This window comes from Hyaena hyaena, unplaced genomic scaffold (genome assembly GCF_003009895.1).
Source record: "Hyaena hyaena isolate Hyena2069 unplaced genomic scaffold, ASM300989v1 scaffold_387, whole genome shotgun sequence".
Lineage (NCBI taxonomy): Eukaryota > Metazoa > Chordata > Mammalia > Carnivora > Hyaenidae > Hyaena > Hyaena hyaena.
In genome coordinates this window covers 615,178-627,321 of record NW_024081019.1, presented here as the reverse complement: position 1 = coordinate 627,321, position 12,144 = coordinate 615,178, and the positions used below count along the sequence as shown (strand labels likewise).

The window sequence follows — 12,144 nt, the reverse complement described above, 5'->3', positions numbered from 1 at the left end:
GGCTTTTCACTTCATGTGTATTATCAGTGCTTCAATATAGAACATTTTGTAATGATTAGTTATATGTGGATACCAATGGTTTTTCAAACACCGAGTGCCAATATTTTCTGATAAATACTGACTTTCAAAAATCAAATAACCAAACATAATGCAATTTCAGGAGATGGTGATATCAGCAGCATAAGTCACCCACGTGACAAAAACAGCAACACTTAAAATCATGCACATTATTTCACCATTTCATAAAACTTCTTTTTAAATTTATACAGACTTTTTTTTCCCCCCCCGAGTAAAAAGTTTCCTCAAAAACCTCATAACATTAAACTACAAAATTCACTCTGGAAATTCATGGAGTTATTTTTCAAATTTTGGCTTTAAGTTTTTTTTTTTTTTAACTGTTAAAAAATACAGTTGAGGAGTGTGTTGAGAGAGGTAAGGAAAAAAGGAGCTTCCAGTTGATAGATTCAATATGTCTGAAATACCTCAATAATGTAGGGAAAAAACTTCAAGAGCAAGAATGTATTATAAATAGAAGTCTTTCACCAAGATGAACAGGTGAGCAATTCCTGCGTCAATTGCACTCACAGGAGAGAGGTCTTCTTGAAGAAGGCTGTTTATAGAATCTTCTGTAAGATTGAGTTGGCTACATCCAGTGATTCATCTTTTACTAGAACAATATCGTAAGAGTCCATGTACTTTTCTAAAAGATCATCCACCTAATCAACAACAACAGAAAAATTAGAAGGATATACAGGGAGGAGAAGTAAATTGTTTCAGTGTGAATCTCATTATTATATTCAGTTTTTTGGGCCAAAATGAAGTAAATTAAATTTACTTTCATAAAACCTTTGAAATGAAGACTTATGGACATAGCCACATGGTGGCTTTACTCCCAAAGTCACTTCTCTCTAGTCCAGTGGCTCTCAACTGGGGAGGCTGCCCAAGCAACATCTGGCAATGTTTTACTTTCATGATTTGGGGGTGCTACAGGTTTCTAGTAGGGAGAGGCCAGAGAAGCCACCCCAATACTGATGGCACACAGATGTACATCCCAACCCCCTTAATCACACCAAAGGGATAAAGAACAATCAAAATGTCTCTAGCTCGTTTTGCATGTACCTTTAATAGCAATTGCCTATTAAGTTCCATCTTTATTTTTTCTTGCGACAGACCCATATACTTACTCTATCATTTAGATATCCAATTTTCAGGATGTGTTCAACATTGGCTACTCCATCTGCCATTCTTATATCTCCTTGGGAATCTCCTAGCAGAATTATGTTGCTGTTATCTTTTAGCCGATTGAAATATTCTGTGTTCTTCAAGGCACCATCATGCTTGTTAAATACATGAATTAGTTCGCCTTTAAATCCTTTGAGCACCCCCTACAAAAACATAAATCCTTTGAAACAAAGGTTCCAAATTGCAAATTCTATTTGTTCTATTTTCATATTCATGATAGGTAAGAGGGGCTTTGAGAAGTTAATGACTTTCTAGAGGCTACTTTAAATGCTAAAAACAATGAGCTGAAAATCCAATTTTTACTTTTCATTTGTTTCCTAACCAAAGGTCCCATTTAATGTACTTCACAAAATATTGTCTTGAATTGAAAAATTCAAATTCACTTTCTTCCCACCTATGGATACTAAGTCTTCAGAGCTGCTGCATTGTTACATTAAAACTTAATTTTAATATTAGTCTATAGCTTGGGGAACAAAATTTAAGAAAGGCATATTATTTTTAAAACATGGATACAGATATAATACTGGGAGATGATGAGTCCCAAAGGAGGCCTACTGACCTGACCTAATTTAATATACATTAGACAGATATATTAAATAATATACCTTAAATGATAAAAAACAATTGCATTTACATGATTAAGATATATTCAGATTTAAAAAGTAATTATGAAGAATGATTTGCTGTTCTTACATTGTCATCAAAATCCATGAAGTTGGACACTACTGTGACGTTTGGGTGATAAACGCCAGCTTGATAGATCACCTCCTCTAGTATGTCACCGATACCAGCCGAAAATATGAACACAGGGATACCGTACTGCTGGAGCTTATCAAAGAAATTCTCATACCCTTCCCTGCAAGATGGAGGTAGGAATTATGGTTAAAGAGCAAGGTATATCTCCTTTCACCTAGAAATGAAAAAAGCAAAACAATTCTACCTAATTCCATGGCTCATTTAGATTCCCTTTTCAGAATCCTGCCTAATGCAGGTTATTGATGTCTGTGACAATTTTAGTACAAGTTTTTCCAAACAGTTAACTCTTTGGCTTCCTTTTAAATAAATTCTAATGATACAAATTAGATGATTTTAGACTCTCAATCATATCTCATCAACTATAGGACACAAGCCTATAGTTCACAATGTATATCATTTAACAGCAAATAATTAACCACATCTCGGAAAAGCATATCCTGGAAAACCCACTGAGGGTAGGCTGGAACACCCTGCTTGCCATTCTGCTCAACTAGTCCCTCTCAGAAAAGCGGAGGAGCAGGGACTGAATGCATTGTCTTTACATTTGACATCTCTCCTACTTAATGTGGGACAGCTGTAGGTAATGTTTTTAACTTATTAGTCTAAGTTTCTTCCCTTACTCTTCCTGGGCTATATATTAAGCTGCCTACAAAGGAATGGAATACTTACTAGCTGTCCTCACACTCTTTCTGACATTTAATGCTTCCTCCTTTGAAGTAGATCCCCTTAGGGGCACGCCTGGGCGGCTCAATTGAACATCCTGAGCATCTGACTCTTATTTTCAGCTCAGGTCATGATCTCACTGTTTGAGGGATGGAGCCTTGCAATGGGCTCCATGCTGACAGCAAAGAGCCTGCTTGGGATTCTCTCTCTCCCTCTCTCTCTCTCTCTGCCCTTTCTCCACCTGACTCCGTGTGCACCCTCTCTCAAAATAAATAAATAACTTAAAAAAAGTAGGTCACCTTAAAATGTAGCATCATTAAAAAAAACCCCAAAAAATAACCCCATCATGACATCATCACATTTACCTAATGAGTTGAAAATTTTTAGAGGTGGTAAATAGTATTGAAAAGAAGCTTAAAAATGTTTCTATCTTATCATTCATGTATTATGAATATTTTTATCATTTGCTAAATCATATTCACCTTACCTAGAGATAGTTTTCAAGGAAATTTGAGAATTCAGAAAGTAGATTCATGTAACTTTATAAATAGGGTATGAGCAAAAACTTTTTCAACTTGACTTATAAACATTCCTTTTATATTTCATGTCTTTCAAAAGAATTTTGCTAAAAAATTCTACAATGGTCCTGGTTTCATAAATTTCTAAGTCTTGAAAAAGTATTTTAAAAGTTTTTTTTTTTTTTTTTAAATTTAAGTAATCTCTACACCCCATATGGGTCTTAAACTCATGACACCAAGATCAGGAGTACACATTCTTCTGACTGAGCCAGCTGGGTGTCCCAAGTCTTGAAATTTTTAATGTAGAAAAAGGAAGTGTAGATTAGAACTTAAATCTCATAAGGTTTTTACTGCCTACACCAAGATCTAATATATCATTCTAAATTCTTCATTTCATATTATTCATCATTATTTTGTGATAGGTGGCATATTTTGGCTGTTTTTATAAGTAATATAGTTATAGATTATTTTAATACAAATATACACTTGAGTACATGTAGAAGTGGGTAAACAGTTAACAGCAAAAAACACCCCAGAAACTTACTTGAGCATAACATCAGATTCTGCCACAATTTCTTTAAGTTTAGCTTTTGGTAAAGCCTGTTCAACAAGCAAACTATGTGCTTTGGTATACCTGGAGTTCATGACCAAAGAAAAAGAATATCAATTAAAACAAATCAAAACCATCATCTTTATTAAAAAGCATTCTTCAGTGACAGATGATGCAATATTTCATTCATCATATTTTGAACTTAAATTTTAGAAATTTAAATTCATCACTAATGAGTGTAAACCGTGTGGTTCTCAAATTTAATATACCATGTTCTTACTTCATTTCCCAGTTCACCCCAAAGTCTTAGTTTAAATGTGTTAATGAGACAATGAAATGTTACTACATATAAAACTTTCCTCAACCATAGAGAAGAACTAAATTCAACTGAGAGAGGCATTTCTACGATTATAAGAATTAGTGGCAAAGCCACTTGTTTCACCTGTTGGTTGTCTAAATTGTTGTGAAATACCTAAGTACTGAAGATGCTCCCTAGCGCACAAGAGAGAAAATCCTTGTTATGACAAGTCTGATAAACAGATGCTTTAAAATTACATCAAAACACCTATAATCAAAGCATCTCCATAACAGGCCTTTAGAACCTCTCCACCTGACACCCAGAACCATTGTGCAATATTCCTAAGGGATCCCTCACTCTGGATCAGCTCCCATCAAGTCAGTGAGCTCATTCTGCCAGGGAAGCTTATATCATCGCTAGAAAATTCTAATTACTAGGCAGTCCTTTCTTTCATCAGGCTGAAATCAGTCTTCTTAAACCTTCTACGTCTGCTTCCAGTTCTGCTTCCACATACTTTCAACTTTTTAGCATTTCATACCATAAACATTGATTAAGTGTACAAGGCATTCAGGTTAGGTCATAGGTAATGAAGATAAATAACATCACTCCTGTTCTCTTAAGATTCAAAAACCACAGTTGTTGCTTCTCAAATCACAGCTTTCTCTCTTCAGTGAAATCCCCAAATGGGAATTCTCCAGTTCCTATGATTTTCTTAGTGGACCCCTCTAACACACTCTAAGTTTGTCAAGATTTCTCTTAACAGCATTCTCTCAGGACTCAACACAATGCTTTGTGTGGTCAGCTTGGAAAGCTGCATTTTCATTAACGCAGCCAACATCAAGAGGCCCATTTCTTAGCAACTATGTCACCTGCTGGCTCCAAATGAGTTCAGAGTCCATTTAAATCCCAATTCTTTTTCTTTACACATTCAGCCCACAGTTTGTCCATAAAAAAAAAATGCTTGTTATAACTTAATGTTTAAGCTCAGGATTTTAAATCTACCCTTACTGATCTTCATCTTAAAAAACAACAACAACAAAACAAATTCTAGACTGTTGAAGTGATTAGAAAATTAGGTTCATTTTGTTGTGTTTATTCACAGCTCTAACTCCTTAAATAATTTATGAATCTATTTGTATACAGTGTTGAGGAAAATAAGCCATTAGCTGTAACTGTAATGTTATTTTATTATATTTTTAACTCTCCCCTTACCCAATACACACTTACCATTCTACCATATAGGGGTACTTCTCTTCTATGGTAAGAACAGGATCAATTTCAATAGCATAATATTTTTCCTTTAGTTGCAGTAACTAGAAATGAATGAATAACTTAATCATGATGATGACAGAATTGTCATTACATTGCACAGTTTTCTAGAAAGCAAAACAATGTCAGCAAATGTTTTCCATAAACAGCTGTTAAAGATTAGATCTCAAGTACCTAGCTAATGCATATATCAACTGAGGAGATCTTTGTTGATCCTAGTGTACAATGTAACAAAATGTACCTGTAAGAATCTACGTTTCTTTTTTTTTAAGTGCTTTCAGGTCAGCAATTCAGTGAAATGGTCTAATAATCAAGTTATTATTACAAAAAAAGGTTTTTTGTTCTCATATCAAAGTATTAAATTTGATTCACACTTGCAGTCCTATTTTGTTAACACAGACATAGATAGACACATACTCAAGGAAAGCAGAGGACTGAGGCAATTTAAAGGAGCAAAATCAGGGCAGCTGGGTAGTTCAGTTGGTTAGGCATTCGACTCTTGATTTTGGCTCAGGTCATGATCTCAGTTTGTGGGATCAAGCCCCATGTTTGGTTCTCTGCTAACAGTGAGGAGCCTGCTTGGGATTCTCTCTCTCTCCCTCTCCCCCTTTCTCTCTCTCTCAAAATAACTAAATAAACTTAAAAAATAAATAAAGGAGCAAAACCCACTCAAAACCAAAGTACTTTTGTTTTACTATACATTTAATATAAGTACATCAGAATATTTTTGTAATCACTTAAAAGTTTTCATGTAAATTTTATTGTTTTTGTTAAAAAGTTAATTTTTTCTTTAAAATAATGTTGAGTGTGTATAATCCATACAGTAAAACTAACACTTATTCAGTGTTTACTATGTGCCAGGTATGGTGATAAGCATTTTATATCCATTGTTTGTGTGAATGAACCCAACGAAATTCTCAGGCAAAAAGGCTAATGAAGTCTTTGAGTGACTATAGATTACTGTTACTATTTACCTTTTTCCGACATTCATCTGTAACCAGCTTACTGTTGTCAATGACATCTGAAGAGTGAAAGCAAACCAGCATTAAAAGAAATATTCTGATTGATGGCATCACTACTTTAAATAACTTACTACTTTTAAGTTTAAATGCCAAGTCCACTAGCATGGTTATTACAACTTCAGGTCTTAGTGCTATAATACAGGTGACATTGCTAGAGAATCTAATGGCTTTAAGATCCAAACCTTGGATCTAAAGTGTTTTTCCTACATTTGGGAGGACTTCATTAAAAGTTCTCCAGAGAATTACTGGGCCACGGTGTATGATTTCTAGTGGTTTTAATATAAATTATCAAAACAATTTCTCACATTACACATGCAGCTCCAGTAAATCAGAGGACTTGTATCACTGTTGCTTTGTCAGGTTGCAGAGGATTATTTTTAACACTGATGGCCAAGTTTAAAAAACACAGAACTTGATATTTATTTCATCACTCTTTTACTTAATTTATAAATCAACAATGCAAAAATTCAGTAACATCTTAGAAAACAGTAGTTGATAGAAATGCTATTTCTAAGAAATATTAGGTTAATCCAAAGTTTAAAATCAATTTAAATATTTCTTGATTAAATAATGAACAGACCACATTTGGAGAAAAATTTCAGAAGCCTTCATTTCTCTTACAACCAAAACCATACATGAAAATATAGTCATTTGTATACCATGGGGGAAAAGAAATCCTCAAAATACAAGAAGAAAAAGGCATTTTCAATGTCCAAAAAGAAAAGAGCAAATAGCAGTCAATCGTATAGATAATACAGCTAAAGGATCTGAAAACATGAATCACTTTCATGAGTTTGTTTATGAACACCACACTTACAATGACATGTTGGGCATCTTTTCCCTTCATAGGAAAATCTACTCAGTGTCATATCAAAGTCTGTTATTATCTGTAAAAAAGAAGGGGGGTAAGCATTAAGGAAAATACAGCCACCAAGGCCAGACATGTACTGCCCCTGGAGGCATGGGACTGTGCTCAGCCTCTGACATCCACTATAGGTTATTCTTCGCATTCTGTTTTCTCCTGCAGCTCTCAATCGAGAACAGCGGCCCTATCACCTGCAACTGTGGATCCCTGTACTGATTAACCAGGTTTTATATTATTTATTTTTTAATTAAAAAAAATTTTTATGTCTTTATTTTGAGAGAGAGAGAGAGACAGAGACAGAGAGCAAGTAGGGGGAGGGGCAAGGAGAGAAGGAGACCCAGAATCTGATGCAGGCTCCAGGCTCTGAGCTGTCAGCACTGAGCCTGATGCAGGGAGCGAGCCAATGGACCAGGAGATCATGACCTGAGCTGAAGTCAGATGCTTAACCAACTGAGCCACCCAGGTGCCACAATGATTAACCAGGTTTTATTTGGTGGCAATGCCAGGGCACTTAAGGTACTGCTGTGCAGTGAAGTCATGGGGATTATCTTAACTACACAGTGATCGCTTCAGTGCCCTAGCATTGTCACCAAATAAAATCTGATTAATTGGCAGGTAAATCTGTAGTTGCAGGTGATTGGGCTACTGTTCTTGACAGAGATAAAATATTGCACAATTTCAAACCACTACGTTGTAGTCAATGTACAAAAACGCAGTGGAAGCAATTAAATTATATGAAGCTCTCAATTAAAAAGAAGGACATCCTGTAATACAACAACATGGATGAACCTTCAGGGGACATTATGCTAAGTGAAATAAGCTGGTTACAGAAGGACAAATACTGCATGATTCCATTTATGTCAGGTATTTAAATTAGTCAAACTCATCGAAGCAGAAAATAGAATGGTGGTTGTCAATGGCTGGGGGGTGGGAGAGGGAAGAAATGAGGAGTTGCTGTCCTGTGGGTATAGAGTTTTAGGCATGCAGGATGAGGAAATTTGAGAGATCTGCTATACAATAATATGCATAGAGTTAACAGTATTTTACTGAACACTTAAACATTTATTGAGAGAATAGATTTCATATGTGTTTTTTACTATGATAAAAAGCATATACTATTTGTGCAAAATAAGTAAATAAATAAATAAATGATATGAAGTTCTTAGTTACTGATACTATTATATTTTTGATTTAACTTGCCATGTAGTTAAACCATACCAATGAATGAATGATACTGATACACGGTGATAGTTTACCAGCTCTTGAAACTTAGGAGACGGGGTAAAATATTTTTTCAGAAGTATTTTAAAAAGGGAAATATTTTGGGGGTAGCGCCTGTGTGGCTCTCGGTTGAGCATCTGACTCTTGATTTTGGCTCAGGTCATGATATCATGGTTTGTGAGATCGAGCCCTACATTGCACTCTGCACTGACAGCATGGAGCCTGCTTGGAATTCTCTCTCTCCCTTTCTCTCTGCCCCTACTCTGCACAGCTCCCCCACTCAGAATAAATAAATAAAATTTTGAAAAAGGGAATAATTTTTAGTTACTATCCATATTATTGATTTAATTTGCATTTAAGACATTCTTATTAAAAAAGAATTAAAAGTGGGGCACCTGGGTGGCTCAGTTGGTTACGTGTCTGACTTACGCTCGGGTCATTATCTTGTGGTTCACAAGTTCAAGCCCCACAACGGGCTCTGTGCTGACAGTTCAGAGCCTGGAGCCTGCTTCAGATTCTGTGCCTCCCTCCCTCTCTGCCCCTCCCCTTCACACTCTGTCTCTCTCAAAAATAAACATTAGAAAAATCTTTTTAAAGAGTTAACGAAAAATCAGTTATTCTCTAATAAAATTATATCTTAATTTGAACTTGATTTGAAATTTGAGTATTATTCTTAAATTGGTTTAAAACTGAAGTGCCTGGGAGCGCCTGGGTGGCTCAGTCTGTTGAGTCCGACTTGGGCTCAGGTCATGATCTCGCAGTTCATGGGTTCGAGCCCCTCGTCGCACTCTGTGCTGACAGCTCGGAGCCTGGACCCTGTCTTCGGATTCTGTGTCTCCCTCTTTCTCTGACCCTCCCCTGCTCACGCTACCTCTCTCTGTCTCTCAAAAATAAAAAACATAAACAAAACAAAATAAAATAAAAACTGAAGTGCCTGAGATGTTAACCTCCGTCAGTTTAACATCTGACTTGGTACTGGCTCGGGTCATGGTCTCACGGTTGGTGAGATAGTGCCATGCATCAGACTATGCACTGACAGAGGTGAGCCTCTTGATACTCTCTCTCTCCCTCTCTCAAAATCAATACACAATAAAAAAATTGTCGGGGCGCCTGGGTGGCTTAGTCGGTTAAGCGTCCGACTTTCGCTTAGGTCATGATCTCGCGGTTCATGGGTTCGAGCCCCGCGTCGGGCTCTGTGCTGACTGCCAGCTCAGAGCCTGGAGCTTGTTTCAGTCTGTGACTCCCTCTCTCTCTGACCCTCCCCTGCTCACGCTGTCTCTCTCTCTCTCCAAGAAATATATAAAACATTTAAAAAAAAAAAATTGTTTAGGGGTACCTGGGTGGCTCAGTTGAGTATCTGACTTTGGCTCAGGTCATGATCTTGCGGTTCATGAGTTCAAGCCCCACACTGGGCTTGCTGCTGTCAGCTTATCAGTACAGAGCCTGCTTCAGATCCTCTGTCTCCTTCTCTCTGTCCCCCTCCAGGCTTGTGCTCTCTCCAAAAATAAATAAATATTTTTTTTAATGTTTATTTATTTTTGAGATAGAGCACGAGCTGGGGAGGGGCAGAGAGAGAGGGAGACACAGAATCCGAAACAGGCTCCAGGCTCTGAGCTGTCAGCACAGAACCTGTTGAGGGGCTTGAACCCACGGACCGCGAGATCATGACCTGAGCCAAAGTCAGATGCTCAACCGACTGAGCCACCCAGGTGCCCCTAAATAAATATTTTAAAAAAATGGTTTAATACTTATGCACAGCATTAATTAGCTTAGAACTTAGTATTCACTCAGATTTTAGCGAAACATGAGATGAATGAGTGTGCCTGGACATTAAAAATAAAGGCTTAATATGTTTCAGTCTGTGACTCCCTCTCTCTCTGACCCTCCCCTGCTCACTCTCTCTCTCTAGAAATAAAAAAAAAAAAAAAAGGCTTAATAATAAAGACTTCTTAATAGTTATTTACCTGAAGTTTGGCAGCTCCTCCCTTAATAAGACCGCAGATAATTTCTTCTACTCTTGCTGGGTTCTTGATTCGAACTGAACTTCTCTGGAATTCTGGCATCTAAAATATAAAAAGAACTTAACTATCTTTAATTCCCCTTTTCCCAGGTTCTTTTGATAGCAAGCAGATGCTTATACTATTTTAAGATCTAAAAATGGTGAGGCACTAAAAAAAAAAAAAAAAAGAAAAGAAAAAAGAAAACCATCATATCAAATTACCATTTATACACACAAAATTTTTTTTGGAGCACATCAACAGTTTTATTCTGGAAGATTAAGGCAAAATGATGTTTTTAATATATTATTAGAAAGTGTAATTCTTGTAATTATAAAAGTCATACATGGTTACCACAGAAATAACAGAAAAAATATAAAAAAAGAAAATAAACACTGTTTGGAATTCTACGACCTGAAGATAAGCAATTAAACATTTAAATATATTTTCTATTATTCTGATGTCCATGATTACAAGCATTGTTTATCTTGTTTATCTCATTCTCATATATTTTTGTATCTGGCTTTTAAAAATTAGTATTATTTCATAAACAGCTATATAAATGTTTTTAACAGAATTCATTAATCAAAATAAAATCCCAGAATGAAATGGATACTATCTGAACTTTGTGATAGTTTTCTTATAAGATCTTTCTGCTTCAGGCGTCTGGATGGCTCAGTCGGTTAAGTATCCTACTTCAGCTCAGGTCAAGATCTCATGGTTTGTGAGTTCAAGTCCTGCACCAGGCTCTGTGCTGGCAGCTCAGAGTCTGGAGCCTACTTTGGATTCTGTGCCCTCTCTCTCTGCCCCACCCCCGCTCACATCACACTCTGTCTCTCTTAAAAATAAATATTTAGGGGCACTTGGGTGGCTCAGTCAGTTAAGCGTCCGACTTCAGCTCAGGTCATGATCTCACGATTCATGGGTTCGAGCCCCACAGAGGGCTGTGTGCTGACAACTAGCTCAGAGCCTGGAGCCTGTTTCAGATTCTGTATCTCCCTCTCTCTGACCCTCCCCTGCTCACTCTGTCTCTCTCTCTCTCTCAGAAATAAATAAAACATTAAAAAAATATTTAAAAATAATTTAAAAACCCCTTTCTGTTTGAGATTTAGCTTATATTTCTATTTACATAAAAAATCTTAGCAGAAAGGTAACAAATGTTAAAGTATTATTCTCCTCAAGCGTACTTTAGTATATTTTAAACATATTTAACTTGAAAAGGTGCTTCAGTATCTTTGTTCCTTTATTGCCCTAAATTCCAAATAATTTCACTGTTCTTGGCCTAAATTTTAAAAAGGATTTATTTCAAGTTAAGACAATTACTAAAAAGTATGAGATCACCAGCATGAGACTCTTGATCTTGGGGTCAAGAGTTCAAGACCTAAATTGGGTGTGGAGCCTACTTAAAAAAAAAAAATTAGACCACAGGGTTTAGGCTGCTACTAAGCTGGTTTATTCAGGATTTAGTGTGCTCAACAATTTAATGTTAAATATTGTTTCTTTTTTCTACCCTATCACAGGGAGAATGAAACTGACCAGGGAAACGCACAAGCACAGTGCTCTTACAGCACTTGCATAAGAGGACTGGGGGGAAAGGGAATTATGGGGTAGTTAATAGCTCCACAGTATGATAAGATGGTAAGAGAACCCCAAATTAAGGTTCTATACTGGTTTGTATCCTTTATTTATTTTATTTACTTCATATGCTATTATTCTGGGTATGTTACTACCAAAAGTAACATA

At 36.4% G+C, this 12,144-nt stretch overlaps 1 protein-coding gene across 5 annotated transcripts in view; it reads right to left on the bottom strand.

Moving 5' to 3' along the window:
* NT5C3A (5'-nucleotidase, cytosolic IIIA) overlaps nucleotides 1-12,144 on the bottom strand; it is a 50,366-nt gene continuing 38,222 nt past the window's right edge. For all 5 annotated transcript variants that reach the window (XM_039251140.1, XM_039251143.1, XM_039251142.1 and 2 more), the window contains 8 exons: nucleotides 10,369-10,467; nucleotides 7,136-7,205; nucleotides 6,271-6,317; nucleotides 5,255-5,340; nucleotides 3,724-3,813; nucleotides 1,936-2,098; nucleotides 1,185-1,385; nucleotides 1-716 (listed from right to left, as the gene is read on the bottom strand). In XM_039251140.1, the coding sequence (XP_039107071.1) occupies nucleotides 615-716; nucleotides 1,185-1,385; nucleotides 1,936-2,098; nucleotides 3,724-3,813; nucleotides 5,255-5,340; nucleotides 6,271-6,317; nucleotides 7,136-7,205; nucleotides 10,369-10,467 (858 nt within the window). In that variant the 3' untranslated portion in view covers nucleotides 1-614. The remainder of the gene's footprint in view (nucleotides 717-1,184; nucleotides 1,386-1,935; nucleotides 2,099-3,723; nucleotides 3,814-5,254; nucleotides 5,341-6,270; nucleotides 6,318-7,135; nucleotides 7,206-10,368; nucleotides 10,468-12,144) is intronic.